General features: G+C 47.5%; 1 protein-coding gene across 2 annotated transcripts in view; it reads left to right on the top strand.

Moving 5' to 3' along the window:
* LOC138604840 (teneurin-3) overlaps positions 1–18,701 on the top strand; it is a 149,150-nt gene that overhangs the window by 14,037 nt on the left and 116,412 nt on the right. For both annotated transcript variants that reach the window (XM_069676851.1, XM_069676852.1), the window contains one exon: positions 12,550–12,814. In XM_069676851.1, the coding sequence (XP_069532952.1) occupies positions 12,550–12,814 (265 nt within the window). Of the gene's footprint in view, positions 1–12,549; positions 12,815–18,701 lie in introns of those variants that run through there.

Here is an 18,701-nt window from a genome sequence, read left to right as displayed (position 1 = left end):
CAGTGGAGTCTGGTGGCTGTTGAGAGAGCGATGTAACGGCCGTTTGTTGTGTAAGAAAAGCTCATTTTTGGAGCGAAAGTTTTTGTATCCATTCGAGCTTCAGATTGTGCAGAGACACTTTTAGGTAAATATTTTGAATGCGGCCTCTCTTCCTTTTTTTAACAAACTGTGGACTCGTGTAGCTTAATGACTCCTTTAATTACATGTAGTGAAATCCCTTCCCAGGGCTGCTGTGTCTAAGAGGATTACTGTGATGCTAACGCTGTCGTTAAAGCGGTCTCGGAGGACGAGCTGTCTGTTCTGTCGACCTGCCGCTGTACAAACACGCTCCCCTCTCTTCCTCGTCTTTGCTGCATCCCATTGTGTTTTCATTTCATGCTTTCTCTTCCTCTCCCTTTCACTGTGCTGTAATACCTTCACTTTCTCTTTCTTTCTCCGTGTCACTCGTCCTCCCCCTCCCCCTGTCTCTCTCTCTTTCTCTTTAAAAGGTGATGTGCATTGTCAGATGCAGCAGCCATGAAAACTCCAATTTTACAGAGCAGGAATTCAGGAGCAGGACTTACTGAAGGAGAAACAGCACGAACACACACACACACACACACACACACACTACATGTGGACCCCTCGTTCACTGCATTGTTTCTGTAGCTCCTCGACCAGAACCCCGATCTGCACCTTCAGCTTCTTTAATCTCTGATGTTCACTCACTCCTGATTCTAACGTCTAAAGCTGAAGTAAATCATGGAGAGACGGAGCGTGGCCTTTGAAGGGATTGTTATCTAGAGTCACACTTTATCTCTCCGAGGTAGGAAGAATGTGTGAAACGCTCCCGCAGGTGGATTCTTGTCTCCGCCTTTATTGTGCAAACGAGCTTTGAAACTTGTGCACACATCTGCTGTGTGTTTGTGCTAATGCTAGCTGTGTTTCAATTTCTGCCTTTAACCCTTGAACAGCATCAATGCAGCGTTTTCTTCACCGTGCTCTGAGAGCTGTCAGTCTGTGAGAAATGTTTGGGGAGACGTGGTCGTCACAGGTTGTCTTTTCTTCAGAGAGAACCCTGAGATTGTTCCTCTCTGTTGACAGCAGCATGCTAGCTAACGTTAGCCTCAGGGCTAGACGGTTTACCATGAACAACGAGTCTCCAATCCGTCTTCCTTTCCTGCTTAGAAAGTCCGACCTGTCCAACGTGAAATCAAGTTTGATATCATAATTATTATTTGTAATTGTGCTGGAAACTTTAGTGTTTGTAGATATTTCTCTCTGGACTTCACGAGTGGAACTTTTTTCGCTGCACACCGAGGAGGACTTTGCACGGAGGAATTTAATGACTTTAATTAACTACATGAAGACTGATCGGACAGCCACACAAAATATGAAGAAAATTAACTTCAGAGCTGGAATGAAAAAGTAGTTTATCAGTTTGGTTTAACTTCCACCATCTGTCCGTTCAAAACCAGCTCGCTGATTTTACCTCTCACACGCAGGCGGATATTTGCCGCCTGCTCGGCAGAGAAACATCTGTGCTGAAGCTCACCTGTAGACGACCTGAGTGCCAGCTGAAAATCTGAGCCGAGGATCAGAGCTGCTCTCGTGTTACGTTCACACATGATACCTTCATTTAATCAATTCAGGTTTAGCAGTTCATCCAGTTTACAGAGGAGGCTGTGCAGGATCTCTCAGCTCTCTGGGACTCTCCTCGCTGGTTCAGGCTCTTGTTTTCTTGCCCCTTCCATGTGCTGCTTCTATTAATAATAATACAGCTCAGGTGTAAGGTACCTTTCATACACGGAAGGAAGCTGAAGGGGGTCAAAGTGCACCGAGACAAGTCTACAGTCAGGATGCAAAGTATAAAAATAAAGTATGCACTTATTACATAGATATTTAATGCTCTCTAAATATCTTCAGAGAGAACGTTCCAGACTTTGGTTCTTGAACGCTGCGTCACACTTTTCCTCCTGATGTGGTTTGAGGGACTAACAGGCCGGCAGCAACAGACGAACGAGGGTCTGTGAGAGAATCAGCTGTGAAGGTCAGGTCGGATCCATTCATGGTTTCATTTAAAGTCCGGCTGTAAGTCAGAGGAAGACAGGAAAATAATCCAGGACAGTAGTCAGAGAGGTTTGCTCCTTTAAAACTGCTTTCTGTCAAATAACTCCCACAAACAGGCTCCAGTAGTTTGAATTTTGAACCTTCCACGTTTGATGCTGCAGGCAGTTGTAAAAGTTACTGAATTCTTTCTCTGGTGAAGAAAACTTCTACTTCTTCTACTTCTACTCGTGGCGCGTCAACTTCTGAAACAGAACTTATCTGTCTGCAGCTGTTTGACAGGCATGTTTGTCTCTGTGCAGCGGCTACGACACATCGTACACCCTGCTGCTGTGTTGACCCTGTCACACCCCCTCTGCCTCTACACTGCCCCTACTGGTCATGTGCAGACTGCATCCTGTGACCATGTAGCGTTACTCGTTGAGAACGTGCACAGCCGAACACATATTTAAAAGCAGGTTTATCTCCGGCCTCAGAGGATGTCTGTTTCTGATTTATAACATTATTCAGTATACATCCTGTGTTTGAGGGATGTAGACAGTGCAGTGTAGTATCTTCCACAAGATCACTGCTGGTCTGGTTGACCTTCACTCAGTCTTGGTCTTGTCTTGCTCTCTGTACACTGCAAAGTTGTTCTATAGTACGTCAGAGACTTTTGTCTGACCGGACGTCCTCAACAGTTTAGACCGACACATAGACATTGCTCAGCACAGTAGATCTTCTGTCTGTACATTTAGCACGTCTGTCACTAGAGCAGCATTATTATGGAGCACAAACACGTTGTTATTTTCGTCCTTTAATGAAGAACTCTTCTTGTTTTAGAAACAACATGATTACACACATTAGTGACTCACTGCTGCAGTGCTTTGACTTGTGTTGTGGAGCCCGTCCTCCTCTTGCTCAGGTGCTTAACCTCCTGAAACAGTAAACAGACAGCCGGCCCGCTCGCTAATCTGGCTGAAAACATCTGGAGTGAAATAACAGCGGCCCGGTCAGTGTTCAGGATCTGTGTGGCTGTGTAAGCCTGCCCCGGCGGAGCTGCCCCACCTACAAAACAACTCTGTCTCTGCCCCGGCCTGGGTCACTGAGAGGGGCGCCCTCCACCTACAGGCCCCACAGAGGCAGCCCGAAGCCGGGGACAGAGGCCTCCCTCGCTCCCCTCTCCTCGCTGGGAGTCGGGAGGTGGAATGAGTTGTCACGCTTCAGGAAGTCTTCGCTCGTCTTCTGACCTCTTTCACTTTGTCTTTCCTTTGTCCATTTTCTTTTTTCTATCCTTGAAATCTCTCACTCCTGCCCTCTCTCTCTCTGTGTGTGCTCGTCCTCTCGTTCCCTCCCTGTTGTCCTCTCTGCGCCGCCTATAATCTCCTCTGACCATTGTTGTTGCTTCTGAAACTTTTAATTGACTTCCTGTGCCTCCTCCTGTTCTCTCCCTTTGCTCTTTTCTTCTCTCCGTGTTCAATTTTCGATCAGCAGTGATGGAGTTCAAACCCTGACCTGAGCTTGAAGCGGCCCTCCTTCTTTTCTTCTTCTCTTTCTGCTGACTTCATTTGTTTCGATAAACTTTACATTCTTCGTCGGATCTGTTACTTTTGTACATTTGTATTCATAAACTTCTCCGTCTATTTTCTCTGCATTCATTATTTATTCTACATCTTCTACTTCGGCTGCTGCTGCCATAATTCCTCTCTTGTGTGCAGCCACAAAGGAGATATACTCTTTACACGATACTCCACAGACTGCACATCAGACATGTGTTGTGCAATAAATGATCTTTTTAGAAACGATTCCCAAAACAAAACATTTCATTGTTGCTTTTGTCGCAGCCGACCGAAGAGCCTTTTCTGAGCGTGAGACGAAATCTGAGCCGAGACGAAAAGAACAAAAGAAACTCTGACAGAAGAAACTTTTGACACGCAGGAGAGAGAGAGACGGAGAGAGACGGAGAGAGGGAGAGAGAGAGAGAGGGAGAGAGGCGGAGAGAGAGGTGGAGAGAGGGAGAGAGGGAGAGAGAGGGGAGTCAGTGATGCAGAGAGAGAATAAGTGCTGTGCAGGAGCAGAGCGAGCGATGGACGTATAGACACACATAGATGGAGACGCCGAGTCATAGAGGAGCTTGTAATCGCTCTGCCTTTGACAAATAACCTCTTCCCTCAACGACAGCTCACCTCACTGCTCCACTGAGATGTCAATTTACTGAGCACACATCAGTCCATCTCGCTGATGGAGAACTGTGCGTGTGTGTGTGTGCGTGTGTGTGTGTGTGTGTGTGTGTGTAAAATCCGTCTGAGGGTTCAAACATTTGCTACGAAAACATTAGTCCTGCCGCTCACACGGAGCAGCTCCGGGAGGATCAGAGAGGAAAGGTTTCCTCGTGACCGAGACTTTTTCTCTCTTTGCTCAGATTTCATGTCGGCTCGTCTCGTACGTTTCTTCGCTCGACAACTCGAGCGCACAGAAAAGTCCCTGTGGGAGGTAATTAAGCAGTGAGACGCAGCGCTGGGCCTTCTGCATTTGGCACCGGTGTGCTGTGGTGTGCCCACGACTAAAGGCAGAGTCTCTACAGAGTAACCACGAGACATCACAGATAGATAATCATCTCAGATTTACGTTATCTCGATCCCAGAGGGACGTCCTTTCTGCATGACTGACATGTGAAGAGGAGGCCTGGTTATCCTTCGCTCCCCGACACCCTTTAGAAGAAGGTCAGATCTAAACATGAAGTTAGTCTAACATGAAACACTCTAAATCGTGTGTTCAGCTGACTGTTGGATTCTACCGTCAAGACGCCTCCATCACGGCTCCATCACGGCTCCATCACGGCTCCATCACGCCTCCATCACGCCTCCATCACGGCTCCATCACGGCTCCATCACGGCTCCATCACGCCTCCATCACGGCTCCATCACGGCTCCATCACGCCTCCATCACGGCTCCATCACACCTCCATCACAGCTCCATCACGGCTCCATCACGGCTCCATCACGGCTCCATCACGGCTCCATCACACCTCCATCACGGCTCCATCACGGCTCCATCACACCTCCATCACACCTCCATCACGGCTCCATCACACCTCCATCACGGCTCCATCACGGCTCCATCACGGCTCCATCACGCCTCCATCACACCTCCATCACACCTCCATCACACCTCCATCACACCTCCATCACGCCTCCATCAAGGCTCTGCTCCGTTGTCCGTAACGCTTTAAACTCCACTGAGGCTTTACGAGCAGAGCATCTTGTTGATTTGCTCTTTTTCTGAGCTGTCGTGTTTCCTAATCGAGAATCTGCTCGGGGGTTTGACTCTGAAAGCAGACTGATTCACTGTACCACACCTGTGCGAGTGTTTGCCCCGCTCGTCTGCTCCGTGCAGCTCGACCCGGCCGCAGAGCGCCTCCGTCCAAAGGAAGAGATGCTTTTAAAGCGTGCTGCATCGCATCAGGATGAATCACACGCTTTAACCAGAGTGTCCGCCTCCGAGCCATGCCCGAGGAAATATCGTCCTGTCTCCTGTTTGTGAACACGCCCTTTAAAATCCATGAGCTGCTCTCTCTCTCACACCCCACCGGCCAAACCTCACACAACACAAACTTCAAGTCTCAAAGCTGCTATTTCTTTAATTCCTCGATGACGTCTATGACAGACTCGAGCGAGGGGAGGAAACGCTGCAGGTGAAGGTGTTGAACATTTCCTAACCGTCTGGTACGATGTGGTGTTTCACACTTCTCCCCCCCCCACCTCGGCCCCACAGAGGAATGCTTCTCCTCGAGGTGGAGGCTGGTTTACGACCACCAGCCCTATAATCAGACGTCTCTGTCATGCTGTGTGCGTGGACGTGTCTGCAGGGATGCATCAGGCTCACAGAGATTCCTCCTCAGGTGTGATGTGGACGAGAAAGTGCTGCTGCAGAGCTGCATGTCCCCCAGAACTGTGAGGAACGTTTTCAAAGAGTGAACGTGTGTGTAGATTAAGTGTGATGATAACAGGATGAAGAAGGAGGACACCTGCATGACCCCACACACACACACCACGATGACCTCTGGGGATGAGCGGCAGCGTTTAAGCGTTTAATCTGAGAGGTTAGTCGTCAGCTGGGGATCAAAATAGGAACATACTGAAGTTTCTCTTGGATAAATGTGAGAAATAAAAAGGCAAACAGTGTGTGTGTGTGTGTGTGTGTGTGTGTGTGTGTGTGTGTGTGTGTGTGTGTGTGTGTGTGTGTGTGTGTGTGCGTGTGTGTGTGTGTGTTTCCGTGCTGTAATGTAACTGGTTGTGAGTCACAGCCTGCAGGGTCAGCACTGTGCCCGACCGAGGGACATCAAACGGGGACAGCAGCCGCCTCGGGCCGCGTCCCTCACAAACTCAGGAGTCATCGGATCAGCGGACGCTGACAGTGCCGACTGTTCATGTTCGGACTCTTTCTCTGGTCGGTAAACACATCGCCGTCCTTTCACGATGCTCGTCGCTGGACATGAGTCATATGTACAACACACAGCCCGGCGACGGCCGTGAAGTCAGCCTGTTTGTTTGTCTCCTGCTTCAATAACCGACAAGAGCTAAAAATAGCTCTGACACGGGCGTTATTTTTAGGATCGTTGCTAAAGCATGGCGTGAAGAGCGCCGCGTAGCCCTCAGGTATTCTGTGAAACGGCCCCTGATGTGTTGCATAAATCAGACGCCGTCGTTTGCCAAAAACTTGGCTCGCTCTCTAAATAGTCTCTTGTTGTGATTTGTGTCCAAGATCTTCGTCCTGCGCCAAGGAAGCCGTTACTCAGGAAATATCTCACACGGCTGCCAGCTGAGTTATTGATAACAGGGGAAGGTAGAGAGATCACTGGAGCTGGACTTATTATGTGGAGGAAGCAGCATTAAATTATTCTGAATATGTTCATAGGCAATCAAAAAGCAGCATTTCTATCAGTCAGACGTGAGAGTCGTGCGGCCTGCAGAGCTCTGGCTCCATCCTCTGATTAAAGTTTATTTCTCACGTGCAGATCAGAGAGGAGATATCTGAGTCACGCTTAGCACCAGGCGATTACTGATCAGAAAATAAGCCACAATAGTCTCTGACACCAGAGTCCCTGCAGGAGACACTCTGTAACTGTGCACACACACACAGGCTCACACACCCTCCTTCCTTCAATATACATTGGATTCTCAGCGGCTGTGGAGCGTGTGTGTCAGCAGAAAATAAAAGATGAGAGCGAGACAGATCAGCGCTGAGGGGCGGACGGGGCAGCAGACCCTGAGAGCGACAGATAAAAGTATGCAAATCAATGAAGGGACCAAAGAGAGAGGAGGAGTGAGGAGAGATGAAATCGCCGGTCGAGGAGGCGCAGGTTTCATTTTCTCCTCAAAGTGTTCTGTGAAATCCTGAAGGGCTCCGACACACGCGGGGAGACGGCTCCCGCTGTAACACGGCCTCTCGCTCAGCACGGCTGCTTTTTAAAGTGCGTTAATCACTGATGGATGATGCTTGAGTTATTACAGCAGATAAAAACAGAAGGTTTCAGGAGAGATTGAAGTGTTTCCTGACGTCTGTTCATGGTGCTGACGCCATCTGACGCAGTTAGGATCCCTCTAAAACAAGAGAACAGCCTTCTTTCTGTAGTTCTTACTTTGCTGTTACTAACCTGTTATTCAGATAAATGAATAACATGTAAAGTATGTCTCAGTCTCAGCAGACGAGGCTCGCTTTAAAAACATTCCCGGCTCAGAATACGGTGGAGTTACAGGCGCTCTGAGAGTTAGGAAGTAACTCTTTTATTCTCTAACTTTCTGTGCTTGTTTTCTTCATTATTTTTTCCTGCATTTTTGGGAACCTGAAATAAAATATTAAGCTCACAGTCCAGTAACAGTCCGATAGCACTTTCTTAGATGTACTTATTGGGCCTTTGATGGCCTTATCGAGAGGGAGGACAGTGGTGTCAGATCGAGTCAGAAACAGGGGACGAGCCCGGGGCTTCCAGGACTGAGCTTCTGTATGTGGGACGTTTGATTCAACCGCTGAGCTAATCCAGCGCCTGACCGATGTCTGAGTATGAATTCAGGTAAATAAATAAAACTCGGTCTCTTCCTGCTGTGGTGTTCAGCTGCGGTGCTGCCCGTACGGTCAGTAACGCAGCAGCATGAAAACAACATGTTGTGCACATGACTCTCCTCACAACGTTTGGACCACAAGGCGCCGCTGAGAGACGAAATGTGGCGCTGCTGACACGTCTCGTCCTCGTCAAGATTATTTTACATCAAAAACATTAAAAATATTTTATTTAAACTTTGTAAACTCTCTTGTGCTGAGGACACACACACACACACACACACACACACACACACACACACACACACACACACACCTGTCATTTAGAACCTCATCCATTAGCAGGAGGAGTTTGGTCACATGACCTCTCCAGCTCCCTGAGTGCCTGAGTCAGCATCAAAGGACCAATGAGAGGCTGCAGCTCCGTGTCGGGGGACAAAACAGCGCAGCACCCTGTTTCAGTCGTTGATGATTATAAAACAAGTTTGTGTCCGGCCTCCCCTTTAATGCGTGCTCATACGTCGTCTACTCAACATTACTGTGATGTATATTTCTAATAGAAACTGCAGCTGCTGACAGTCGTGTTCAGTGTCTCACTCAGACATTTCATTATTTAACAGCCGATCGGGGGATGAAAAAATAAAACATAACCAAACAATGTAAGATCTATATTCATACTGATCCAATCTGGGATGTATTGATCAGCACTGAGAGATGATCATGTATCGTACAAGTCTAAGTGATCATACCTCCAGAAAAGTCGTATTAATGCAGCAGAAAGCAAAAAGGATCTGTCGACCAAACAAGAGAGCTGCTCAGAGCTCTAATGAGAAGATGAGTCACATTTATTTTATAGTAATGTTAGTTTAGAAGTGTTGAAATGAACACTGTAAAGCGGAGCATGAATACACAGAGGTTTGGTGCTGGGTGAGTCAGAACAAAGCTGTAAAGATGCTCGTTGAATGCGTTACAGACGGTGTACTCCTCTCTGACTCGTCTTAAACTAGCTTCACTTTGTTCCTGTCGTCTCCTTGGATACGATACCTGCACCTGAAAGCTCCTCCCCCAGCGTGTGAGGCAGTGAATGTGGCCTGAAGCGTGAAGAGCTTCCATTGGTCAGAGGACCATAGAGAGGCCGTATCGGTGCAGTCCATTTAAATACAGAGTGAATGTGGCACACACCACATGCTCGTTACACGAGTGTGTCCCTGCCCGCTGTGTGAGTGCGTCGGTGTGATGGGACGCTGCGCCCGTGTGAATTATCTTTGTGCTGCAGTGAGAGAGCTGTTTGTCTGTCAGCTGGAGTGATGCACGTCCTGCCCGCGTCCCAGAGAGAGTTTGTATTAGAGAAACAACGATCTGTGAGTGTGTGTGTGTGAGTGTGTGTGAGTGTGTGTGTGTGTGTGTGTGTGTGTGTGTTTAGCATCTGAGTGACTAAAAGGTGTTTAGTTGTACATTTGCTGTGATGGCACACAGATGTAGTCTTGTTAATGATGCCTGAACACTCATCCAGAAATCCTGACTTTGTGTGTGTGTGTGTGTGTGTGTGTGTGTGTGTGTGTGTGTTCAGCATTTAGCCTTGAAGGTTTGCATAAGTGGAGCAATTACTAAGCCGGCAAAACAGCATATGGGCAGAGGGAGGAGTAGGGAGGCGCCCCCCCCTCGCTGCTCCTGCACGTACCCCGTCTTTGCGCTCTTCGCGTTCTGTTTGCTCCTGTGAGGGCGGCGGAGAATGAATAACAGCAGGGCTGGGAAATGGAGACGTGATGCTCTTTATGCAAATCAAACACCAGCGTTGCCATTCATTTCCTTCAGAGCACCCCGAGGACAGAGAAGGAGCCAGAAAGCAGCGCGAGAAAAGCAGCGGGGAAAAGTTGAAGCCAGGTCAACTTTGTGCAAATATTTTGTGGAAAAACAAAGCTGGGTTTGTGAAGGCCAATCGCTGATCAGTATTCATGCTGGCTGAGCCCAGCGCAGCGTCAGGTTACGGTTCTCACCAGCCTTGACCGGCTCGTGCACCGCAGAGGAATTTACAGAGCGGTGAGCATCCAAACCCACAGCCGAGCTGCGAGCTGTTCTCCTTACATGATGTTTGAAATGGACGAAATATCTCAACCTGTCGCAGATTCAAGGACATCCACATTCAGGGAGCAGAATTAGCTGATTTTCTCCGTCACCACGTTCCTGTTTTATGGAAATCTCCTCTGACATCGACGGTAACAAGAATAACAGGACATCAAACACCTGCTGGCGGCTGTTAGCTCGGAGGACTCGCGCCTCAGTGAAGTGAAAACATGTGTGAACTTTGTTAATCCATCCACTCCACCCACTCGTTTGATCGTCGACTAGTCATCGATTATTGAAACGATTAATCGACCAATCAGATGATTAATGGCACAATGACTTCATGGCTCTTGTTTAGCTCTCAGCTTTAAATGTAGTTGGAGGTTCTGTAAGCGTGTGGTTACTAACAATAAAGACAATAAATATGAGTTCTTCATTCAACAACATGTCTTTAATAAACTCTGCTGCTGATTTGGCTCCGACTGAAACACAAGAGAAACAACAGGAGGAAGAACACGAGATGAGAAGGAGAGTTTGAGGTGAGGGACTGAAAACGTGTCAGGTTCTTTCTACAGCACTACAGAGTTCTGTTCATGTTCAAAGCCAGTACAACTCTGTCTATAGATCGCTAACCTTAGCTCAGAAGCTAATCATCGTATCTGTGCGAGTCTGCATCATCCTCGACTCCATCGAGCCTTCTCTTCAGATGCTCGCACATCACCGACGTGCGGCCGCCATCAGCAAGGACCTCCTCACAGATCCTGCAGGCGATCCTTCTCTCTGCAGCGCTGAGGCTGAAATGCTCCCACACTTTAGGAGTTTCAGGACGCGATGGTGTTGCATCGGCCGCTGCCATTCTGCTTTGTTTGTTTACCTGTCGCTTCCAGGTCGCTGTTTTGCATGAACAGCTCTCAGCAGAGATAGAAACAATGTGAGATGGCTCACCGCTCAGACATGAACCCCTCAAAAACCATGTTATGTCCGTGCACGGTATGAAAAACACGTGTAACAATTAAATTCAGTGGCAACTAATTTGCCTTCGATTTTTGCCGACAATGTGGACTAATCGTTGCAGCCCTTACTGACTCAGTGACTTGGACTTGGAGGAATGCTTAAAGTTATTAACTTAAGCCTACTAACGAATTAGAATGTTTTTAAACTTAAGGTAAAATTTAAGGTGTGTTCTAGACAGCTTTGACATACTCCCGATGTTCTGATGGCACATCACGAGTGGTCGATCCAAACTCCCTTCATAAAACAACAATTTTAAAGTTGTCTCTTCTGCATCACGATGAAGGAATGATTCAGCACCTCTCACAGAGCAGTAAGCCTGCCCTCCCTTCATGTAAATGTCTGTGCCATAGATCTTTTCAGGGTCGATCCTGCAGGGTCAGTACACGTCAGAGGAAGTGATGCCGTCACATGTATTACATGCAGTTCCCTCCTGAGATGGTGTTTGCCAGATGCAGCCTTCATGACATATAAACCTGGTATTTCAGGGGTAATGTTGCAGACATTATCTTTATAAGCATCTGTGACGGGCGACATGTTTTATCTTTGCATTGAATCTCGTTTGGACTCATTCATTCACAGTTCTGCAGCCCGTCCTGCTGTGGCCTCGGGCGGATACATTTAGAGGAGCTGTCTGACTCTGAGAGCCGTCTCTGTCGTCTCAACAGGTTGAACTGCTGCAGGCAGCAGAGTTACATTTCTGCCGATGACTGCATCATAGGGTTCATATTCACTGTGATGAGCAGTAACAGTCTGTCACTGGTTTCTCTCTATATGAAGCTCTGACAGTCGTGTTGTTTGATTGTATTATGAAATGTGATCTGAGGTGTGGTACGATGAGTTTCTCTGGTTAACAACGCAAACGTCTGCACATGAAATGAGTGGTTACTGAGTAGGACAGGGGAAAACTGCCACCCCCCCCTGCCATGAATGCTCTGCAACTCCAACCAAAACATTACAAACAAAACCGTCTCTTCCAAACACCACAAACCTCTTTTGTTCCAGTGTGTAAACCTGGCAGCTCGAGAAGTCGGCTTGGATACGAGCTGAGCTGGCAAGAGAAGAGTCTGCTCCTGTCTGTGCTGGATTTGCATCCTTTACAAATTAAACCATTTTCTATTAACTGTAATCATTTCCCCACAATCCTGAACAAGATTAGTGTTTTAGAAAACGGATGGAAAGCCAAGATTTCGGTTTATTAAAATCCGATGAAACTCAAACTGTCACTAACGTTCTGTTAACTCTGTTTAAACGGACCTGCTGCCTGCTGCAGGTCTTCATCCTGTGTGAACTGAAATACAAAGTAAAGTAATGCTTCTGTAACTCTTTAGGTTGAACTGATTTAAAGCGAGCGTCCCTCTAACCCTGCTTCTCCTTTGTCGTTGACAGAGCAACCATCCAATCACCACGGCTCCACCCTGCCTCCGGTCCCTCCCCCTCACCGCCAGCAGCCCTCCATCACAGCTCTCAACCAATCCCTGGGCTCCACGCACCACGCTGGCCAATCCCTGAATTCACGGCAGCTAACCCCTCCCACTGGAACCCCGGCCCCCGTGGCCGGCCAATCACCAGCCGAGCTGCAGACCACGCCCCCCGAGAGCGTCCCGCTGCAAGACAGCTGGGTGCTGGGTAGCAATGTGCCTCTGGAGACAAGGTAAACTGAGCATACCTGACTTCAGTCTTAAAGGGTTGTTCTGATATTTATTTTTACTTTGGACATATTTTTTTTGTATTTTGGGTCTAAAAAAGTTTTAAATGTCTCCAGTAGATGTGTTCATCCTGCAGCAGTGAAACAGGCTGTAATGGCTGCAACATAATCTTTGATGGGTCAAAGGTCGTCCACTAAAAGTTCTTGTTGTTTCCACTGACAGGCTCAGATTGTTATTCTAAGTGTGTGACAACATGACAGAAAGGATCCCTACAGAGATAGACCTTTGTGTTACAGAGGAAGATGATTGTTTTAACCACACAGACGTTACATCGCTCTCTGCACACACACCAGACTCCATTCAGAAAAACACTTATTTAAGCTCACAGGACACAGGAGCTGCTGCTCTGCTGCTGCCTCCGTGGGTCAGCTTGTTTCTGTAATTGTGTGACTTTGGTGTTTTAAATGGTTAGTTTGAATACAACAGGATATTTGTTGAACACACAATAATACGGAAAAAACTAACCAATCGAGGCAGCTGTAGACCAGCAAAGATCCTGTGTTCTGTGAGGTAAAATCACTGTTTTTGTCAATGGAGTCTGGTGGCTTTGAAGAGAGTGTCTGTTTCTGGTTAAAATAAATGCAAACAACTCAACAGTTTCAGTTTTTCTGTCTACTTTAGAGGAATATTGTGATACAACTAATACTGGGTCTGCGTCGGGTGATAATCTGTGAGAATCTAAATGATCGTCGCTGTGGTGTTTTGTTTTTAAATGCTGGATCTCAGTCCATGTGTCGTCTCAGCGTGTGATTCATTATGAACATGGTGAGGAGTGAAGCTGTGTCAAAATTGAAACAGCATCGCCTCTTCATTGTCTGAGCCACGAGGATCCTCACAAACTCACGGCGCAGATAGCAGCTCGGTCTCCTCAGCAGACCCGTGTTTAATTAAAGGGAAGAGGAAATGCTGTTTACGCCATTATTTATTCATACGAGATCTCAGCTGGATAAAAGATTTAAAGGGAGGGGGAATTGATCTGAACTCGACTCCGTGAGGAAGTGAAACGCACCGACACCATCAGGTTTGAGTGCTGAGAGGGAATGTAGGAAAAATCGTCCAAGAGTTTCATCTCTTTAGTGTCTCCGACCTGTAGCGCTCTACATTTGATCCTTTTAAAGAGGTTTTTATCTGATAAATCGAGCGATTTACGTCTCGTTATTTCTGTCTTTGTCCAACACAGACAAAGACAGAAAGACGACACACACACACACACACACACACACACACACACACACACACAGTATGGGAGCAACTTTGACCGTGGCCCTGTGTCCTCCCGCCAGTTTATTGCTCACTCTCTCTTTCACTCCTGCTTCCTCTTTCTGTCCCGCTCAGTAATGTTTTTCACCGGGAGAGAAAAGAGAGAGACGGAGTGATAGATGGAGAAATGTTCGTCTTTGTTCCTCCCACCATTTAGCTGTGTGTGTGTGTGTGTGTGTGTGTGTGTGTGTGTGTGTGTGGTTGGGAGGATTTGTGGACTTTGGGGACAGCCAAACCAGATCCCTGCTGTAGTTTTGTATTCTTATAAAGGCCTCGTATGTACGTACGTACACACACACACACACACACACAGACGCACAGACGCACAATTTATGAGGCTAACTTTAACCTTGACCTTTAATTCCCCGACAATTTGTAGCCCGCTCTCTCTCGCTCTCTTTCTTTCTTCTCTCTCTTTTGTCTCTTTGCCCTGAGAGAAACAGAGATGCTGATGGATTGATGGAGGGGGAAATGTCTGCCCGGAGGATCTTTACAACCTCCAGCACTTTGGCTGCGTGTGTGTGTTGGAGAATGTTTGGACCTTTGGGACGGCCAAACCATGTCCTTGGCTCCGCTTTATAGTCCTATGAAAGGCTCACACACACACAGATTTCAGCGCCCCCTCCCACTGAAACGACAGACCCCATGTGAGTGCTGTGTGGGTGTGTGTGTGTGTGTGTTAGAAACAGTATGCCGCTCTTCCTCACACACACACACACACACACAGTCAGACAGACTCGCAGATGAAAAAAAGCGCGGGGTGGAGCTGAAAAATAAATGCTGTGTGACCCGGAGGCGCTCCCTGCATGGCAAATCAAACACATCCATCCTCTGCTGGACGCTGCAGTCAGCAGTCCGTCTCTGCTGCAGACACACACATCCAACAGCTCACAGCTGCACGGAGCGTCAGCCTCTCTCGCTCTCTCCTCTCTCTCTCTCTCTCTCTCTCTCAGGTTAGGGGCAGTAATGATTACAGCATGGTGTGGGCACATCGCACAGCGGTTTCACTGTCTGCTTTGAATTATTTTTCCGGATTAATCCACAACAACAGATTTTCAGTCGTGAAAATGTGACCCACATGAATCCGATTGTCCGTGTTTGTTTGTGTTCAGCTTGGGCTGCGGATTTGAAGAAGTAGGGCTGCATGATGTGATAACTTTTTGTTCTGCAATGTGTTTTCATGTCCACAGAAACAATCAGAGCTGTTATTATCTGGGACTTTTAAGTCCCCAAAAGACCTCTCCTACGTTTCCCACATATGGTTCAGGGACTCTGACACCTGCTTGAAAAAGTAGAGAGATTTCAGATGGAGCGACACGTTTCTATTTACGACGAGTTTCATTTTACACGGAGCAACAGTAAAGTGTCAGCTTGGCGACTATCGCACGTCCTGCGATGTGACTATCGCACGACCTGCGATGTGACTATCGCACGTGTGCACATCACAGTTGCGAGCCCTAACATGAAGCCATCGTAGCTGTACTTTGGTTATTTTCCGTGCTGCGCTTATCGTTAGCTGCTAGCTAACAACACCGCTAAGCTGCTGGGGATAAAGTGTGAGCAGGATTGGTACCGCCCCGTGTCTGCATGTCTCAGTAAAGAAGGCCTGTGATGTGTCAACAGCGTGCGTGCTGTGTGGAGTAACCTCAGTTAGCTGCACAGCCTCTTTCTCTGTCCTCTCAGCGACACAGGGCTCAGGGACAGCTAATGTTAGCATGAAAACTCTAGAGTGTGGTGTAAGTGTATCTGTCTTTGCACAGCTGTGTAAGATCAGAAGGTGTGTTCGTATTTTCAGTAGCAGTGTTGTCCTGATGATAGTAAAGTAACATGTATGTTTCTGGGCAGCGCGGCTCAGGGATGTTTTTGTTTGCTTCATTTGGAGGTTAAGAAATATTCCAGCGGTCCACATTGTGACCACGCTGGCTCTGTGTCACTGAGGATGCATTACATCAGCAAAGTGAAATGGATCGCTCATCCTCCGAGCGGTTGAGGTTCAGTGTTTTCCCTGTGCGCCTCCAAGATGTTTCCGTGTGGGAATGTGCAGGAAAGTAGACTTTTAGTCAAACTGGTTTTATAAACATGAGTTACTGTAGCTGCTGGTCCCTCCTTCATTATCAAAGACATTTCATGTATGATAAAATACAGAGAAATAAGCAAAGGACTCACTGCAGAGCACAGGGGTTCTTAACACCTTCTGTAGCACAGCGTTTCATGTTACATTACCTGTTTCAAGGTGGCGGTCCTCTCCTGCTCGCTGAGCGGCGTCAGGCCCGCCGTGTGTTCAAGAACATCCACGTTTTTATTCTCACGTTAAACCTGGTCAGAGTTTCATCAGCAGTTTGGCCTAAACACAAGTTCAAACCTGTGTCAATCTTTCAAGTACAAACGGGCTGATGGCTTTGAAAGGAGCCGACAGGATTTCATCAGCAGCTCAAGGTTCACTCTTCAGTCTGTCGCTCCGTCTTTTTATTCCACGTTTAGAGAAAAAGACGTTTTCCCCGCTGCAGAGATTTATCTGCCCGACGTCTTAACGTGTCAAACACACACGATGGAGACTCTGTGAGTCCGAGTTTAAACAGCGCTGATGCAAAGACTTCATACAAGATGTAAGACAGAGATCCTCCAACACAGAGACCAAATCTGCAATAAATATCTAATCAATGAAACTGCATCTTCATATTTATGAAAGAGACGAGTCAGAGAGCGACAGGGTCTGATGGAGAGATCAATATCACTCCCACGCAGCAGGTGTGTGTTCTGTTCAAACACTGGCTGCTTCTCTGCTCAACACACACGTCAGCTGACAAGGTATCAGATGGACTGTGACTGTGTGTGTGTGCGTGTGTGTGTGTGTGTGTGTGTGTGAGAGTGTGTGTGAGTGTGAGTGTGTGTGTGTGTGTGTGTGTGTGTGTGTGTGTGTGTGTGTGAGTGTGTGTGTGTGTGCGTGTGTGTGTGCGTGTGTGTGTGTGTGTGTGAAACAGCCACAGTATCATATAGACACTATAGATAATCTTCACAGACAAAACACCCACCAACTGCCAGCATAACCCTATACTGCTCTGTCTGCCTCTCACACACACACACACACACACACACACACACACACACACACACACACACACAGTGCACACACATAAACACACACTGCATAACACCAAGACTGAGACGCTTTAAACCGGCCCGTCTCCCTCCTGTGTCTTGTGTTAATGTTGTTCAGAAGTCGGGTGACGCAGTATGAAGGGCACTAAAGTCTGCTTAGCGACAGATGAGTCAGACAAACAGGACGTGCGTCCCAGAGACCAGCGTTCAGCTACTGTGTTGAACTAAAATGTTCAACAGTGCACGTTCAGGCTGCTCCACACCGAGAGGTGTTTAAGGTCCTATCAGGTGTGTAAAATGTGAGACAGCCACACATGACGACACCACACACTAACAGACCAACACCCAGAGTCCGACTCTCACAGCTGGAAATCTCACTAAATCTCTTATGATCAAACGAGACTTCAGAGTAAACAAACATGGCGGACGAAAGAAAAGAACAAACAGTGGATGAAGAGGTGGAGACGGCGTGAACACGGGCTGCACGTGTTACTTTATGCTGCACGTTTGCTTTTGTCGCCATGGCTGCGGTTGTTGTGCTTCCTGCTTTAGTCAGCTCGCTTCCTGATTGGCTATTGTTTGGTTCCACGTGACGATCCACAGAGAGCGTGCTCGGCTGTCCTCGGGGTTCTCCCCCCACACAACAGGATATCACATCGTAAACATTCAATATGTTTAATATTTGAAATCTGTGAGAGCGTGACGATCTTCCGAGCAGATCAGGGGAAGTAAAATCACTCTGAACATCCCTCACACCACAGGAACATCTGGAGAGATCATCTTTAGAACCATCAGAACATCTTTGCTCACTTTTGTCTGAAGGGAGGACAATCCAAAGGTCGAGGAGGAAACAATGAGCAGGGTTTAGAAGTGTAAGTAAAGACGAACTGGCTCAGAAACAAGGGAAGACAAAGACGAAGGCCGTGTTGTTACCTCCTTTGTTTAATAAACAAAACTGCGTCCACACGAGCACGGTTATCAAAAGATCCCCGTCCGAACAAAAATGCAAAAGCCCATCAGAAACGCTGTCATGAGAACAACACACCAACAGGCGATGTATAACCCGGTCACGCAAAGAAGAAAAAGAAAATCGCAGCCAATCAAACGTCTGAAAAAATCTATTGCTGGAAGACGACCTGGCGGGCTGCAATGGCGCTTCGAGGGAGGGGGAATCATATGTGTGGACTGATAGTGAAGCGAGTTATTCCTCAATATCATATATGAGTAAACATGTAGCAAGTCCTGTTAGCACGGTTAGCAGCTTCACTGTTCTGTCATGTCCGCCTCATTAGTTGCCCCGTCTACACGTCTCCGTGGAAACGAGTTTCTGACCTAAAACGTCATTTGTGTGGAAGGCCAAGCGCAGAGAAGATGCTACGTTTGAATAATACCTGTGTAGGTGTAGACATGGCCTACATACACTGCAGGTAACCAGGGACAGGTGAGACTAATCACACACAGGTGAAAACAATG

This window comes from Semicossyphus pulcher, unplaced genomic scaffold, assembly GCF_022749685.1.
Source record: "Semicossyphus pulcher isolate SPU_LCO1_2020_fin unplaced genomic scaffold, fSemPul1.0.p SCAF_27, whole genome shotgun sequence".
Taxonomy (NCBI): domain Eukaryota; kingdom Metazoa; phylum Chordata; class Actinopteri; order Labriformes; family Labridae; genus Semicossyphus; species Semicossyphus pulcher.
The sequence above is the reverse complement of the archived record's forward strand: the minus strand, read 5'-3'. Positions and strand labels throughout refer to the sequence as shown.